At 50.0% G+C, this 17,256-nt stretch overlaps 1 protein-coding gene across 1 annotated transcript in view; it reads right to left on the bottom strand.

The window, feature by feature from the left end:
• SLC6A5 (solute carrier family 6 member 5) overlaps window positions 1–17,256 on the bottom strand; it is a 45,087-nt gene that overhangs the window by 15,797 nt on the left and 12,034 nt on the right. The window contains exons 6-9 of the mRNA XM_054586187.1: window positions 13,501–13,642; window positions 10,716–10,848; window positions 4,988–5,122; window positions 3,133–3,236 (exon numbers count right to left, since the gene is read on the bottom strand). Of these exons, the coding sequence (XP_054442162.1) occupies window positions 3,133–3,236; window positions 4,988–5,122; window positions 10,716–10,848; window positions 13,501–13,642 (514 nt within the window). The remainder of the gene's footprint in view (window positions 1–3,132; window positions 3,237–4,987; window positions 5,123–10,715; window positions 10,849–13,500; window positions 13,643–17,256) is intronic.

The raw sequence follows: 17,256 nt of genomic DNA on the forward strand, positions 1-17,256 counted from the left end.
ACACGCTGTCACTGCAGGCTGGCCTTGTTTCCTCTTATTCACAAGGAAAGGAACACCCAGTCCTGACCACAGATTCCCTTGCACTGAATTTATAAGCACCAAGAGGCTCAAATAGATCCCCTCTAAGTGCCCTGTCCCAGGGCCTCTGACTCCACCTGCTCTGAACCGGGCGTTCCCTCATTGCACTGACTGAGGCAAGTCTGTCCCTCAGAGCAGAGATTGAGTGGATGGGGCCTTTCAGGGACAGGAACCATGGAAGAAAGAAGAGAAGGCAGTGGGACCATGACATGCCACCAAGGTAGGAGGACACTGAAGTTAGGGCACTCATGCTGAGAAGGGCCGGGGGAGGAGGGAGCAGAGGGGCAAGGCCTGCCCTCTGTGTTCCTCCCAGCATCCTCTGCTGGCAACAGGCTGTGGTTTCCCAACCTGCCTTGCCCAGCCAGCCAAGAGAGGTCACAGCGAGATGGAGCCTCAGAGCCAAGTTCAAATCCCGATTTTCCCACATGTTAGAGGTAAGTCACTTCTTTCCCCTCTGATTTTAAATGGTGGCAATGACCCTACCTCCCTCGCAGCTGTTATGAGGACAGAACGAGATGATGCCTGACACAAACAAGTGCTCAGCAAACAACCCGCCTTGCCCACACCTTAGTTTACCCATGAATAAACCGAAGCCCAGGAGAAGGTAATGTCTAATTAACAGTAGGTCAGGATATTTAATCCAGACTTCCTGCCTCTCGGCCCCATGTTCCTCCTGCCACACCACACAGCTTCATTTCTCACAAAGCACTGAGCACTGCTTCCCAGAGTTCAGACTGATTCTTGGGTCATAAGTTAGTGAGCAGCTGTGGCCAAAGAAGTTCAAGCACCCTAGTCAGTCATTCCAGCTGTTACCGGCTGAATTGTGTGCCCCTAAAATTCATAGGTTGAATTCCTAACCCCCAGTTCTTAGAATAAGGTAGCATCTTTAAATATGTAATTAAGTTAAAAAGAAGTTATTAGGGTGGGCCCTAGTCTAATATGACTGCCGCCCTTATAAAAAGAGGAGATTAGGCCCTTGCTGGTGTGGCTCAGTGGATTGAGTGCTGACCTGAGAACCAAAGGATCGCTGGTTCAGTTCCCAGTCAGGGCACGTGCCTGGGTTGCGGGCCAGGTCCCCAGTAGAGAGTGCACGAGAGGCAATCACACATTGATGCTTCTCTCCCTCTCTTTCTCCCTCCCTTCCCCTGAGTCTAAAAATAAATAAAGAAAATCTTTAAAAAAAAGAGGAGATTAGGACATAGATACATGCACAGGGGAAGGACCATGTAAGGACACAGGGAGAAGACAGCCATCTGCAAGCCAAGGAGAGAGGTCCCAAAAGAAGTCAGCCCAGTCAGCACCTTGATCTTGGACTCGTAGCCTCCAGAATTGTGAGAAAATTCTGTTGTTTAGGTCACCCCCTCTGTGGTATTGGCTACAGCAGCCCGCGCAGACTGATAAAGGCTCTCTCCAGCCCCCGGGCACACACCTGCTGCTTCGACCCCACTGACCTGCTCCCGCCCCACATCTCTGTCACACTCATTCCCACTCATTCCCAACTGCAGCTGTTTCTGCCACCTGGAAACATTCCCTCCTCCCCTGCACCTGCTGAAACCTGGCCCAGTATAGATCTCACCCCTGTGAGGCCATCCCAGCCATCCTAGGCCACAGGGGAACTACGATCTTGTCTTCTTGGTTCACAGAACATCCCACCCATGAATAATAATAATAATGGAAACTTTCATTTATTGAGCACCTACTATGTGCAAACTATTGCTCTGAAAACTTTGCATACATCGTCTCTTACTCCTCAACCAAATACAATCTGAATTTTATAGATGAGAAAACAAAGTGACAGATCTTGCCCACTTCTTGGAGTTTTAGTAAACAGAAAAGTCGAAACTCAGCTGCCTGACTCCAAGGTTCACCCCTCTCTCCCACTCTTCTTCCTTTCTTCCTCCCTTCCATATTTCTTTCCTCTCTTCCTCACTCCCTCCTTTTCCTTCCTTCCTTCCTACCTACTTATCTTCCTTCCTTCCTTCCTTCCTTCCTTCCTTCCTTCCTTCTTCCTTCCTTCCTTTTGTGTTTCCCCTCCCTCCCTTCCTTCCTTTCCTTTTTTATCAGCTTCCTAAGAGAATGGGCTTATTTCACTATTGCTTGTCACAGGCACATTTGAACTTTCGGCTATAATCTCCTGCAGGAACTGGTCAGGCTCTGGCAGGTCTTTGGGGTTCCAGGGACCCCTAACATAGCACTATCCAGATGCCACTGTCATCAGAATGCCCTGAGGATCCTGTCTGGATACAGAGATTCCTGGGCCTGCCCCACCTCCAGACATTCTGAAGAATAGATCTGAGGGGGGAAAGACTCAAAGTTTTGCATTTTTTTCAGCTTTATTGAGTATAACTGACCAATGAAATCGCATTATATTTAAAGTGTACAATGTGATGTTTTTATTTTATTTTATTTACTTATTTTAGAGAGGGAGAAAGGAGGGAAATAAACCCTGATGTGAGAGAGAAACATCAGTCAGCTTCCTCTCATACAGGCACTGACCGGGGACTGAACCCACAACCCAGGTATGCGCCCTGACCGAGAATGGAACCAGCAACCCTTGGCTTTGTGGGATGACACTCCAACCAGCCGAGCCACACCAGTCAGGGCCAAGGTGCTGATTTGATATATGTATACATTTTGACAGGGTCCCTACCATCGAGTTAATTAACATCCATTACCAAGATGCTCTTTTCTTATAGTGATCTCTAGGAAAATATTTGTTGAGTGACTGAGTGACCTTACTTCAAACAATGGCTACCATACTGCTATTCCATGGACTAGATAGCTGACAAAATGACTGCCCCAGGACACAGCCAGCTGCTCAGCGCCGCCAGAGGCTCAGTTCCATCCCATGTGTCAGAGTCTGCAGTACAAGCTGGGGAGCAGGCCACCAGAAGCCAGCAGCTAGTCCTTAGCAGGCGGGTCACCTAAGCCAGAGGCAACTCTCCGGCTCTACTTCTGGTAAAGTGTGAGGATGTGGCCTCTGTCCATTTTTCTTTCCCCGGGGCCCTATTCCTATCACCAGCCACCTCTGGGACTTGAAAAGCTACCACATACCTGTAGCAGTTGTTGTGGAATTTGTTGTAAGAAGAAAGAGTAATCAGGCCTCCCCACGCAGCAGATAAAGAGAAGAAAATCTGAGTGGCAGCATCTTTCCACACCTGGCAGGCGAAAGGAAAGAAGAGTCAAGGTCAGAGAAAGAGGCTGGCCCACGCGAGGGGATTCTGCCATGCCCAAGGCTGCGTCATCTCCCCAGGCGAAGGCAATCAGGGACAAGATGACTTGGGCACTAATGTAAATGAGAAACCTCATGTGTTCTGGCAGTCGAAAAGGCAGCGAATTACCTGGGAGATTGCAACTCCATTCAGATCAAAGAAGAGGAAATCAGTAAACTATATACACATTTCATCTTCTATTTCCTGCCATGGAAAACTATACAGAGGGGAGAGCCCTTTCTTTAGCTGCAAGCATTCTCAAAAAGCAGTTTGCAGCAGGGAGATATATTTGTGGAGACATTATATAAACCTTTTAAAATTAACATTCCTACAGATTACAACAACTGCTATTAAAAATCTGAAATTCTACAGCCCCTCATTTGCATAAAGCAACCTCTGTCCACAGCAGAGCGGGCTTTATAGTGCCACATGCTTCTTGAACTTGGCTGACATCGCCTCTTGCTTCTCTTGGCAATTACTCTTAATTGTCTTCATAAAACTGCAGAAGGCCAGGCAAGAGTTTCAGTTAGAGATTTATATGATTTGTATGAGAGACTTCCCATCATTTTTATATATTAAGTCTGGTTTTAACATTGTGCTTAAAATACACAGAGAAATTTCAAGTTCATGCTGGCAAAGGCTGGGCCTACACCAACAACTACTCTCCCATATTCTTTAGTCATTTGTCCAGCTAAAGGGCCCCTGCCAGCATCAAGCGGTATGCAGCTAAGAAAAGATAATTATATAATTTAGTTTCTGGACAATGATGTGAAAATCATGTATGATGTGGGACTTCTGGGGTTTCTGCATTTTTAAAGAAAGTGAGGGTAGTTTTTTCTACCCCTTTTCTCACCACTTTGTGCTACCTGGAATACTGATATGATGGCTGGAGCTCTGGCAGCCATTTGGAAGCTATTCACACTGAGGGTATCAGGGCAGAAAGACAGGAGCCTGGACCCCTGATGACACCCTGGAGCTGCCCAACCAGTGCCTGACTGCCTACCACTGGGCTGCATTAGTGCATGCAAGTGAAAGAAACTCTTACCTTAAGTTGCCGTTATCTGGGGGGTTTCTGTTATGTGCAAACTCAGTCCTAGCTATGTATTCTTAACATATTCTGGAAAAGTACGTATTTCTTTCAGGTGACGAAACTTACTTCCTATTTAACAAATACCCCCTCGTTGGAGGTTTTAGGACTGGGAGTTTTAGAGTCAGGTGGGCCTGTGGAGAGTGTGCACAGAGAAAGCACCCGCGCGCCCTGACCCTCTGTCGGAGTGCCAGAAAGTACTCGGATGCGTCTGAGCCCTTTAAAATAGAATGGTCTGCAGTCCACCTAAGTGCCATTATTTTCCAACCAGCAACACTCCACTTCCAACACCCTATAATTAGTAACAGATAAGTGGTACTAGGTGGCCCAAAGCTATTAAGGGGAGGTCATTCTTCATTGCGGCCTCTGCTCCTACCCAAGATGTAGGACAACTATTCCAGGAACCCTAAAACCCCCAGTTGCCCACTTCTCATTACTGATTTCCTGAGTGAGGACTGTTCCAAGTCTGTCAGGACCTTGTAAACGGGAACAGCGAGGCGCCCTGTGGGAGGAGGCCTGACCCTTTCCGTCCCAGAGCCCGCGCCCCAGGGCAGGACCAGCCCCCTGCGCCGTTCCCCCGCTGCGTGTCATGCATGAACCTGAGGCCTACCGTAGCATCCGTGAGCTTCTCCCACTTGGGTGTGATGAAGTACCAAATGCCCGCGCCGGCCCCGGGCAGGGTGACCCCGCGGATGAGGAGGATCACAAGCACGACATAGGGGAACGTGGCCGTGAAGTACACCACCTGAAAAGACCGTCCAACAGGCTGAGCGGAACTGCCCAACCTCGCCCAGGGGGCTTCCCCAGAGGCGGAGCAGGCGCTCTGCCGTGTGAACACGGGCACCCGACGCTGAGCGCACCCAGGAAGTTTGATATATGTATACATTGTGACAGGGTCCCTACCATCGAGTTAGTTAACATCCATTACCAAGGTGCTCTTTTCTTATAGTGATCTCTAGAAAAATATTTGTCGAGTGACTGAGTGACCTTACTTCGAACAACGGCTACCATACTGCTATACCATGGACTAGATAGCTGACAAAATGACTACCCCAGGACACAGCCAGCTGCTCAGCGCCGCCAGAGGCTCAGTTCCATCCACGTGTCAGAGTCTGCAGTACAAGCTGGGGAGCAGGCCACCAGAGTCCATAAACTCTCCCAGGCCTGGGGATTTGGGGAAAGCACTAGGACCAAAGGTGACTCAGAGGGAACCAAAATAAAGCCTGTGGGAGGACACCCGAGGCTGAGGGGTGAGTCAGCCTGCAATGCGGATGGCTAGGGGAGATCTCACCCCACCTGACTGAACTCAGTCCACCGTCTGCTTGAGACCCCCAATTCCACCATCAGAGACTCATCCTTTTAGCTTAAGCATTCCATCTTGTTTATACAGGCACCCTAAGTGAAGCCGGCTGGTGAGGTGAGAAGACCCCAATCTGAGAATCAGGCACATTTAGGTTCCAATGAAATTGTATCTCTGGCACTGAGTAGCTGTGAGAACTTGGACAAGTTATTAAGCTTCCTGAATCTCAGCTTCTGCATCTGTAAATGCGGACCAGTGCACCCTTCTTAAAAACATATAATCGTGAGGACCAAAGGAACCTCCAACATACTGTCTGATTTATAACAGATCGTCATTAAATGCAATTAAGTTCAACAAGCATTTACCGAGGGCCTACTATGAACTGGGCCCTGAGCCAGACATTAGGTGTATAAAGATGAAGGGACTCATGACCTAGAAGATGCAGAGACAGTGTCTGAATAACGGGCTAAGCGATACACACAGGACACCGCGATGTTCAGGGGAGGGCGCTGTGCTCAACCTGGGAGTTTACTAAAAGGCTCATGGAGAAAACACATGAGCTGGATCTTAGAGGCCAACGAGGTGAGGCTCGGTGGGAAGGTGAAGGAAGAAAGTGGGCAAGCAGGTGTGTGAGGGCAAAGCTCTAATCACCATGAGGATGAAATAAAGTTAAGGCTAAAAGTGATGGGGGGGAGGGGACACCAGGAACATGGGAGGAGACCACATCATAGGACGCCTTGAACGCCAGCCAAAGAAAGCTCCTGGATTCTGGAAGAGAGGGAGGGACCACAGTCAAGAAACATTTGGGAAGAAGTATCAGCAGAGCTTGGGAACTGTGCTTGGCTAGGGATGGTGATGGATGGGAGGTCCTTTCCTTCCTTATCTGTCCATCAAATCTGAGGATGAATACAGGCTTGGGATCAGGACTTGGTAGATGGGGAGAAGAGCAGGCTGTGAGAGCTCAGGCTCTACCGTCCCACGGACCTAAGTTCAAATCCTAGCTCCATCACTTACGAGCTGGGCAGCACTGAAAAGCGACTCAACCTCTCTGAGTCTCAGTTTCCACTTCTGCAAAGTGGTGATAACAGCAGCATCTTCCTCCCTGGGGCTGTTGGAAGAGGACAGTTGGACAACCCATTCACAGCAGTACAGGCCTGGGGGCACCGGAAATGGAAGTGCTGCTTTGGTCTTGCCTAGGTCTCACCAGTCTCAGTAACACTGACAACCTTCAGCTCCCAGGCCAGTTGCATCCAAAAGTGGTTTAAAAGACGCTGGGGAGGATAAGGTTAAGCTCCCACCCCAGCCCATCAGACCCTCTCTGATCCCTGGGGTGGGCGTGGATAGCCAGCTGGGTGAGCACTGTTGGCTCAGTCACTCCTTTCCCCGCCCTGCTGTCTTCCCTCCTGCCCCCTGGGAGGGAGACAGACCCCCGCCTCCACTGGCTGCACCAACTCTAGGGCCTGACAAGAGGGCTCCAGGGACTGGCAGACACTGGGATTTCAGGGCATGAGGATTGATTTGGGGACTTGGAGGAAATGAGTTGGGGGTAGGTTAGGGCTAAGATTAAGATATAAATGATCTTGGGATCATTTCATGAAACATGAGGGGTATATCAGAAAACACAACAAAGAGTCCTGCCCTTGTATAGCTTACATTCTAGCTAAGGAGATAGGCAGCCTGTAGTAATGGCAACATCATTTGTGGCATATTAAAGGCTATGCGTGTGCCAGAAAACAAAAGTAGAGCAAAGCAAAAGGGGGTGGGACGTGCAGGGAGGACGCTGGGAAGAGGGCTGTATTAAAAGGGGAGGCGTCATTGTAAAGCTAGCCAGGGCTCAAAAGGAGTGAGAGTGAGCCAACTGGCATCTCGGGAAACATTCGCGAAGGAGGGAACAGCTGGAGTGGAGTAAGGCCCGAAGAAGGGACTGTGTCTGACTTCCAGGAACAGCAAGGAGCAGAGCACAGGGAGGAGGGAAGTCAGACATGTTGGGGAGCGGGGAGAGACAGAGCCTGGAGAGCCTTGCGGGGCCTTTACTCTGTGGAGAATGGGAGCCGCAGGAGGAATTTGGGCAGAGTGACATGATCTAGCATTTGAACCACCACCCCGTTGCTCTGTTGCAAATCTACTGCAGGGCTCAAGGGCAGAAGCAGGGACAGGTATCGGAGGCCACGCTGCCATCCGGGCAAGGAGGATGCCAGCCAGGGTGCTAAGAGAAGCTAGGAGAGGTGGTCAGTCACTGGATATGTTGTACAGGAAGAGCCCCCAGAATTCCTGACCAATTTAATATGGAATGAGGGGCAGGGAGGGCAGAGGTAAGGATGACCTCAAAATTTTTGGCCTCAGCAACCAAAAGGGTGCTATTGCCATTGGCTGAAGTGGGGCAGGCTGCAGGTTAAGGTGAAATGAGGAGTTATTTCTTCCTCTAAACCCAGTTACTGCTCAAGGCCAAATTCTTTTGTTCTGGCTACAGAACAGAGATGGGCGGGTATCTCGTTCTTTCTGCTCTGCCTCTACTGACCCTGGGGCCTCTTCCCGGCCCCTCCCCCACAGCAGTCTCCCCTCCCTCCTTGCCCCAAAGGATTGCAAGGCACTGTGGGGGAGGGGCAGCCTGCTCCCTCTGATTACTGCCAAACGTGCTCTCCTCCTTCCCCTTAAGGAAGCCCTTCTACATAGATACCATGAAACCAGAGACATCAGACATCTCAGGAGGAAACTGCCTGCCACAGGATGGCCTGGGCTCTCCTCTCAGCTGTCAGGTGGGGCTGCGGAGAGGAGACGGCTACCAGGGCAGGATGTGGCCCTGACTGGCTGACCTCCCCACCCCGCCAAGAGAGCAGGGGCAGAGTAACAAAGGAATGCCTTTTCACCTCCTGACCACTGGCCGCTGGTGGGAAGTGAGGTTGGAAGGAGGCAGGCAGGCAGGAAGAAACCCTGGGCCTGGCACCAGTCTAACTGGCTGAGACCACTCTTCCTATTTGACTGCTGGAGACTGTTCCACTGTGACCATTTCTGGAGCCCCCTCTATGGACAAGCTAACAGGAGTCCCATTTTGCACCGGAGGAAACTGAGGCTCCGGTTGTGTCTTGCAAGGGTTTTAATATCTCGCTCAAGGTCTCCCAGCTGGAGCCAAGATCTGACCCTGATGTTTCTAACTCTTGTGTTGCCATTCCAGAAAGCCCTTTAATGGCCCTCTGTGGGCCACAGGATCAGAAATGCGTGAGTCAGGGCCAGGGTTAAGGAAAGGCCAGTGAGGCACCTAGAGTTCAAGATTTAAGGAGGCACCCATTCTCAGGGTCCAACCAGCTTGTACAGGAACCTGGGAGTGAGGGCTACCTTAACTTTCACACCCTAAGCACTTGCCTGCCTCACCCCGCCCTGGAGTGTGGGATGCTGCACTTACCTTGCAGTAGAGATCTTGCTGAACTAAAAGGGCTCACAGTTTGGCTTATAAATCCTGGGGATGCCTGCATGTGAGTCTGGTGTACATGGCAGCTCCATGGCAGCTAGTTCCCCTGTGCCAGGAGAGCTTCAGAATGTGCCTGCTTCCAACTGTACCGTCAGAGGAATTAAACTTGAACAGTAATGAATTACACTTGGCAGGAGTGACAATGACTGGTTGATCTGAACCTGCTGGCCAACACTTGGCTCCAGGTTCCTCCCAGCGGGAGCCCTGAACAGGTGGTAAGGTAAGGTCCCCCCAGCCTGCACCAGCTAATTAGGTTAGCGTTGTGATATGTGCTGTACCTCTCAAGCAGAGCAGCCTCTGGGTCAGATGGGCTGCATCTGACCTTCAGGCTGCCTGCTGGTCGCCCCTGCCTCTGGAATTCTAGCGGCTCAAAAGGGAGAGTGAGGTCTCACAGGAAGCAAGGAGCCCATCTTGCCTTCTAGGGCCGCGGTGCAAGAGGAACTGAGCGCAACTCGCAACTCGCAACTCGCTGCAGGAGGAGGAGAACATCCCTGCTGCTTAGAAAGACAGTGCTTGAGGAATTGCAGTCACAAAGGAGCCCATTATAATAAGAAGCTCCAGCCCCGCATTCACCCGGGCCCCTGCACAATGCTCCATGATTAATGTCTGCACACTCCAGGGCTGTGTCATTATTGCTGGTGCTATTCTTCATTTAAAAAGAAATTGATCATTGATCCCTACTTGGCAACCTGTCTCAATGAAGCAGAGAGATAAGGTAGCAAATCTAAAAGAAAACCCAGCTCAGGGCTGCTCAAGAAGCCCTGTTCCAGGAAGCCCATGAAATCTAGCACCAAGGATTAAATGCTAAATCAAGGGAAAGAAGCAGCTGTGACGCCATCTTTAACTGGCACAGGTTAATAAAAGCAATGGGCCCCTGAAGGCAGCACCCCATGTGCCCTGGGTTTCCTGGACTCCTGGCCTGCCTGCCTTGGAGCTGAGCTTGGGGAGGGAGTTCCAACATCTCCAAAGGGCCAGCCAAGCTGTTGCTCAGCAAGAGTCGCTAGTATCCACCTGGCAGAATGGTCACCCACTGGCGCTGAGGGCACGTGGGGTGGAGGAGCTGGGTCAAGGGGTGGAAGAAGGACCTGAAAGGCCGAGAACATGGTGGCCGGGCTTGAGAAGAAGGGATTGCATCATACTTTTGCTCTCTTCCCAGCGTCGTGGCCACAGCAATAACTGACCTGGCAGCCAGACCAAGAGGCAAAAGGCCCGCAGCACTAACTCTAGAGCTCAGGGAGAGTGACTGAACCACATCGGGGCGGCCCCCTCTGCTGAACGAAGTGGCAGCCCCCCATTGGAAAGGAAGGGAACTGGTCGCAGCACCCCACCATACACCAGGGGCTCTGTGTGCCTTTGTCTCATTCAGCCCTTACAACACCCCGCAAAGAAGTGTCCTTATCCCATTTGTCCAAGTAGGAGTGAAGTCCCTGGCCAAGGCCCACAGCTGCCAGCACCAGAATCAGGATTGCACCTATGACTCCTGACTCCCTTTTCAGTGCTCTTTAACCTGGTCGAGACACAATCGCCCCTGGGTGTCCCAGAGCTTTCTCTTAGGTAAACAGAAGCACTTACTTTTCCTGAAGTCTTGATTCCTTTTGCCAGAGATGCATACACGATTACCCAAGCCAGGAAGAGGCAGAAGGCAAGTGGCCACCTGATCTCCCCAGGATATTCAATCCCTGCGGAAATCTTCAGCACGAAGTACCTGAGAGTGTAAGGGAAAGAGGGCAGAGGGAGGGAGGGAGGGAGGCTTTAATCTCATAGCTGAGCCAGCAGCCTCGAACAAACTCGAACAAACTCCAGCAACCCCCACGCTCCCCATCGACCCAATCAGATCATACTGGGAGGGATTCTAGGACCTGGGCTCCTGCACACAGTGGTCAGCAGAGGGACCGACCGGACTGTCCTGCTCTTCGTCATGTGCTGGGAGGCCATGCATGGCCCCAGACAGGCTCCATACAAGACTATGTTAGCGCCACCGTCATCAGGAGATGCCCCAGGAGACGTGCAACAAATCCCGCAGCACTGGGCAGACCCAGCACAGCCCCTCAATGGACAATACCAAGGTTTATGTCTTAACAGAAGATCACATCACTAAAAGAAACTACACCATCAAGGATGATTTTTGTGTTTTCTCTATTTTCCCACTCTTTTATGAAGGCGTATTTCAATAGTATTTGCATAATTTTAAATTTAAAAAATCAGCACAGGATCATTAAGCGAAGTGACTAAAAGCGCTGCTCTGCCCTTCAGTTCCAGGTGCCTCAGGCACATCCAAGGCTGAGACTGGCCAAACCCACAGCAGGCTGGCTGGGCCTTATTCAGGGACCGTATTCAAAGCCTGACGCCAGCCGCAAACAGAGCGGGGCTGCGGTTACCTGTACCTGCAGCGGGCAGCCTGTATGCATGCTGAAGGGGCCAGGACCTGTCTGGAGACCGCACATGCCTGGCAGTAGCTTGTAGCCTGGTCGGAAGGTGGGCAAGCAGCCTCCCTCCTGGGGATGGGAGGCAGTTGTAGGGACAGTGAGTTCTGACAAGAGTGGACCATCCCATCCTGGATAAAGGGCTTTGTTTGCTGGTTAATGGTTTTCTGTGACCCACGCAAAGGCCTGGCCAGAATCCAGGCTCTACCAGACTGCAGAAAGCACAGCCCAGAACTTTCCGATCTGCTGAGGATACAGAAGGCAGCAGCACCACTGCCCTCCCCTCCAGCCAGCTAGCAAGCGACAACCTGAGAGGCTGTCTTGCAGGGCACAGCCACACTTTTGGGAACCGTGGTGGCCATGCTCTGCGGTGATAGAGCCTATTTCAGTCTCAACCCCTGAGGCAACTTGGGCTCAACAGCTGAGTAGAATTGACCAGGGGAGGAAATGAGCGAGCTCCCAGATCTTCCCGGAGCAATGAACAGGACCTACCCTGTGTCTCCACCCACAGCGCCCCCTACCCCCGCCCCCGCCCCCGTGGGCAAACCACTTAATCAACAATCCCACAGCACCGCGGCCGCCTCAAATACTCCACTCTTTCCAAAGGGCTCTTGGATGGGTCCCAAGAAACTCCTAATAACATTTCCTTTTGGAAACGAAGACTGGTCCCAGAGGATTAGTGAAGACCACCAAAAGCTGATTCACCAATCCTTTTACTATGTGCCTAACCACGTGGGCTGTGTGATCAGACTTCATGGAACCACCGGGTCACACTCAGTTTCTCAGCGCTCAGGGGGAATCCATGCACCCCCTCACTGCTCCTATGTCCTCTTCAAAGGGGATCATTTCATCATTCAGCTTAAGTCCCGTTCTGTTCACCAGGGGACAACCATGTACCCTCTGCATCTGCACAGGAGAGAAATCTGGCCTAGAAACTGATGACAACTGGGCAACTAGTAGGGACATTAGTGACCACTTTTTGTTATCTAAGTAAAGGTCACAAACCAAGGCCCCACTGATACATGCGTTTTATTTGCTCAGTGTTTTATTTGAATTAGTTTGCTAACATTTAAAGTAGGAGACACGTAAAACTTCAGATTTCACCTCCAACTTCCCTCGTAACAGGGGAGCTCAGGCTGCACTGCCCGCATTCCTGCCATACAAGGATGTGGGCTGGGGACAGACACCCTCTCCCCTGTGCCCCAGTCCCCACCCCTCTCTATCACCCTATGCATTTGTACTTCACGCACTCGCCTAGTGAGCAGGCAAGCGTCCCTGCCAACTCCCTGGGCCCACAAGTTTACAACAACCCCCAACTCAAGGCCTGACTAGAGAACATCCTTTATTTGGCCGCTTTTGAACTCTGTCTACATTTACCTCCCTTAAGAAATAACTCCATGAACTTTACTAAATCGTCCCATGGCAGCTGAGGATTTTCCAGTGTCCCTGAACGTCAGTCCTCAGTGTCTGGCAATACAGATGTAGAAAGTACAAAACCAAGATGAAACTATTCTTTAAAAAATGATTTGGTTCTTTAGATCGTTGACCATGACTTGGTTTCTGACTTTTTGCCACTCTTTCCTTCTCCAGTGCAGAAGAGGGAAAAAAACCAACCTAATCAGCTCAAGGTCTGCTTAGATCACACTGCACGAAGGTTTTGCAGCGTTTTTGGCATCGGCCTCATGGATTATAGCAGCAGCAATTCTGTCCCCTCCAGCAGTCAGCCAACTCTCAACTCCGGGCCCAGGGGCCCAGCAATCTGCTCTCAGAAGCCAAACCAGGGAAAATACCTTCCTCCCTGATCCCTTGAATAGGTAGGGAGGGTGCAGAGGGAGGCAGCCTGCCTCTCGGGTCTCCCACACTTTCGGTCTGCAAGTGGAGCATTCATTAATTCACCCGATTTCCCCTAGAAAGTAATAAAAATGCCGTCTTACTTGAAATACTCTTCACTCCCACTGACAAACGTCTTATTGGCCTGGCTGGTGAAGTTAACCATTGTCAAGTTGGGATAGGCAGTCATGCAGAAGGTCGAGTTCTTGATCTGTATTTTGGGGTGGTCACTGATGACACAGGAATCTGTTCAGGAGAGGACAGGATGGGAATACAGTGGCATCTATACAGAATATATGCACATGTGTCTTAGTAGTCATTTAAAAACAAAAGCCAAAAAGGCTTGCCAAATATTGAAGGGTACCTTTGGGAAAGTTTTCACTGAACCAAGCTAGATTGAGGTGAACTACAGAATTATCTTTTATTCACTACAAACCCCACAGCAGTGGTTTGGACTGATAACAGTGGCTCTCACTAACAGAGCACTCCCTGTGTGGTACACTTTATACTTTGCACTTTGTACTTTATACTAAGCACTTCATACATTGCATGTATTACCTCCTTTAATACTCACAACAGCCTATGCAGTAGGTACTTATGCCTCTGTTTTTAAAATGAGGGATGAGGCTCAAAGAGGTGAAGTAACTCCTGAAATCGTACAGCTAATGAAGAAGAGAATCAGGATTCAAACCCAGATCTGTAGACTCCACTGAAAGTTAAGTAGTTTGCAGAGGTGAATGTAATTTGACGTAAGCAAATCCCCTGAAGAGCTACTGCCACACAGGCTCACTTAGAAGTTCACCTTGAACTCATTGCCTGGCAGGACGGCTGCCATATAGTAAATACTCTAAGATACGTGTGACGTGGCTTTCTACGCACTCACGTGGGTTAGCGGTGACAGCAGGTGTGGTGTGCCTGTGAGCCTGCAGCAGGACCTAACCCAGTGCTTCTTAACTGGGGATGAATTTGTTCCCCGGGGACACTTGGCAATGTCTGGAGACATTTTTAGTTGTCACATTTGGAAGAGAGGGAGCTACTGGTATCTCATGGGTAAAGGTCGGGGATGCTACTAAATATCCTGCAATGCACAGGACAGTCCCCACAACAGAGAATTATTCGATCCAAAGTGTCAACAGAAAATGCCTGAGCAGGCTGGGATGGAGAGAAGAAGCTGACCTCGTGAGTCTTAGTGCTTCAGGCACTGCACCAGGCACCTTAACAATCATTTCCTTGTGAAAGCCTCATCGAACTGGAAAGGTACATATTATTTTCCTCACTTTAAATAGGAAGAGGCTGAAGTCTTTCTGACCATATTAAAATGCCTCATTGACAACTTTGTAAAGACTGATCACTTGACAGATATTCTGTTTTTTATGGTTATTTATATATTTAATTTTAGAGAGAGGGAAAGGGAGGAAGAAAGACAGGGAGAGGAACATTGATGTGCAAGAGATACATTGGTTGGTTGCCTCTCACATGCCCCCAACTGGGGATCTGGCCTGCAACCCAGGCATGTGCTGTGACTGGGAACGGAACCGGTAACCTTTTGGTTTGCAGGCCAGCACTCAATCCACCAAGCCATACCAGCCAGGAGTACTTATACTCCTGTATTAATTAGTCCACCAGTACTAATCCCAACGCATACTATCTTATAAAGGAGCAAAAAGTTACAGTAACAACAGTAACCCTGATATGGCACTCACCATGTACTGTTCTAAGTGCTTTTTATATATTAACTAATGGAAGCCTCCCATCAGCCCTAGGAGGTTGGTATTCTTACAGTACCTCTATGCTACAGATAAAGACACTTCTCTGGGGCCAAGGTCACACAGAAAAACCAGGATGCAAATGTTCTGTCTTTGGAGGCCCTGCTCTTTAACATTCCGCTCTGGAGCAGAGATCAGGGCTCATAAACTCAACCCCTTCAGAGGCCAGCTGGTGGCACAAATGGGGAGGGCACGCAGCGCAGGGTAACAAGGAGAGCTGCGGCCGCCAGCAGACCAGAGAGCACGCCCACCGTCAGTGCCAGGCCCTTCCGGGTGTTCTCACCGAAAAGGCAGAAAATCCATTTTAAAATGGAAATAAGTTCCAGTTGTTTTTAAATATTGTGGAACAAAAGAAAAGCACACACAGCCCAGTGCGGCGCACAGACTCCCAGCTGATGCCCTCTGTGGAGCAGCAAAGTGGCCAGGACTACGGGTGCAGGGGTTACACTGCCGCTGAAGGTTTAGACGAGCTCCTTGGTCTCTACAAGCCTCCACTTTTGGGTAATAGTTGTGTCTGTGCGAGAACCAAACTGAGGTCATGAATGGAAAACTTTCATGCAATACCCAGCACACAGTCGGGCTCAATAAACTCTATCCAAAACTTATACCATTTTAAGGGGTAAGTATTTCTAGCCCTCAACATCATCTCCCATAATCCTCCTTGCCAGTCATAAATTACTACTGCTTCCCACACATCCCCCAGAATGTCTCATAATATTAGATATATGTTAAAACAATGGGAAGAACCCTTTCTCTCTGGTTAGTTCTTTAGGCCAGAATTTTTCAACAGCGGTGCTACTGACCTTTTGGACCAGATAATGCTCTGTTGTGGGGACCATCCTGTGCGTTGCAGGATATTTGGCAGCCACCCTGGCCTCTGCCCATTAGATGCCAGGGGCATCCATCCCCCAGCTGTGACAGCCAGAAATGTCCATAAACATTGCCAGCTGTCTCCTGCAAAATCCCCTGGGGCTGAGAACCACTGCTTTTGGAATCCTCAAAATATCTTCTTATGCACTATTTTATTCTTTAGTCTAACGAGGATTCTGAACTAAAAAGTATCAAATATTTCCTGAGGAAGCATTTTTTTCCCCCAATAGTGACCTTAGAAGACACCTAAAGCACCATCCACAGCCCTTTTTTGTCACTAAGCACATCATTTCTTGTTCTCCTGCCTAAAAATACATCCATCGCCTAAGACGAAGAGAGGGCTGACATGCGGGCAAATGCCAAATCGCTTGCTTCCAAAACTGCCACTGAGAAGCACGCGGGCAGCTTCCCTAGACAGTGTCTCTGGATCACTGCGGCCGCCGCGGCAGAACAAGGTCACAGCGTTCCTGCGCCACTGCAGCAGGGCTCCTCGCAACCTCCAGCCTCCTGCAATATCCCTTCCTACCACCGGATGGCAGAAGCGTGCTTTAGCGCCTTCAGCTCTGCCAGCGGCCGAGCCGTCAAAGAGAGCTCTGCGGCCCAGCAACCCTGAACAAAGAACAGCGATAATGATCATTCTAAATTGGAAGCTGTCTGAATGGGATTCTCTTTACTCGGGCAATTATTAATAAATGAAAGCACATGAAAGGCCGCGGAGACAAGGAGTCATTTAATTAAAGTTCTAATGAAAATTAAGCCATTCCAGAAATAGAAATGGTATTTATGTGGTTCCCTTTTTAAATGATCCAGCTAGCTCCTAATTTCACAGAACAGTCGCTGGTCTCACTTGGCAGGGCATGGATTAGCCAGCCGTCCTCCATTACAGATACCTGGATGGCTGAGTCCCCCTAAGGAGGTCTTTCTTACAAAATACACCTTTGAGACGTGTGGCAGACTCAGATTCTACCCATGGACAGGGCGGGGGCTGTTCTCTGGCGCCAGCAAGGGCATCTGTCATCTGGATGGTGAGGCAGGGCTCCTGGGCCCTGTGTCCCTAGCAGTGCGGAGAGGGTCCTGGGGTATAAACACCTCCCGGCTATGACTGAAGGTCATAATGGCGGGCGATCTCTCCATTCTCTCCTGGAGCCAGCTGCCTGCTATCGCAAGGGTAGGTTATAGGCTGTGAGGGAGATGGTGAGCTTAGAAGGTTATTTGCGGAACCCT

This window comes from Pteronotus mesoamericanus, unplaced genomic scaffold (assembly GCF_021234165.1).
Source record: "Pteronotus mesoamericanus isolate MK-2021 breed Mesoamerican mustached bat unplaced genomic scaffold, CSHL_Meso_final contig_90, whole genome shotgun sequence".
Taxonomy (NCBI): Eukaryota; Metazoa; Chordata; class Mammalia; order Chiroptera; family Mormoopidae; genus Pteronotus; species Pteronotus mesoamericanus.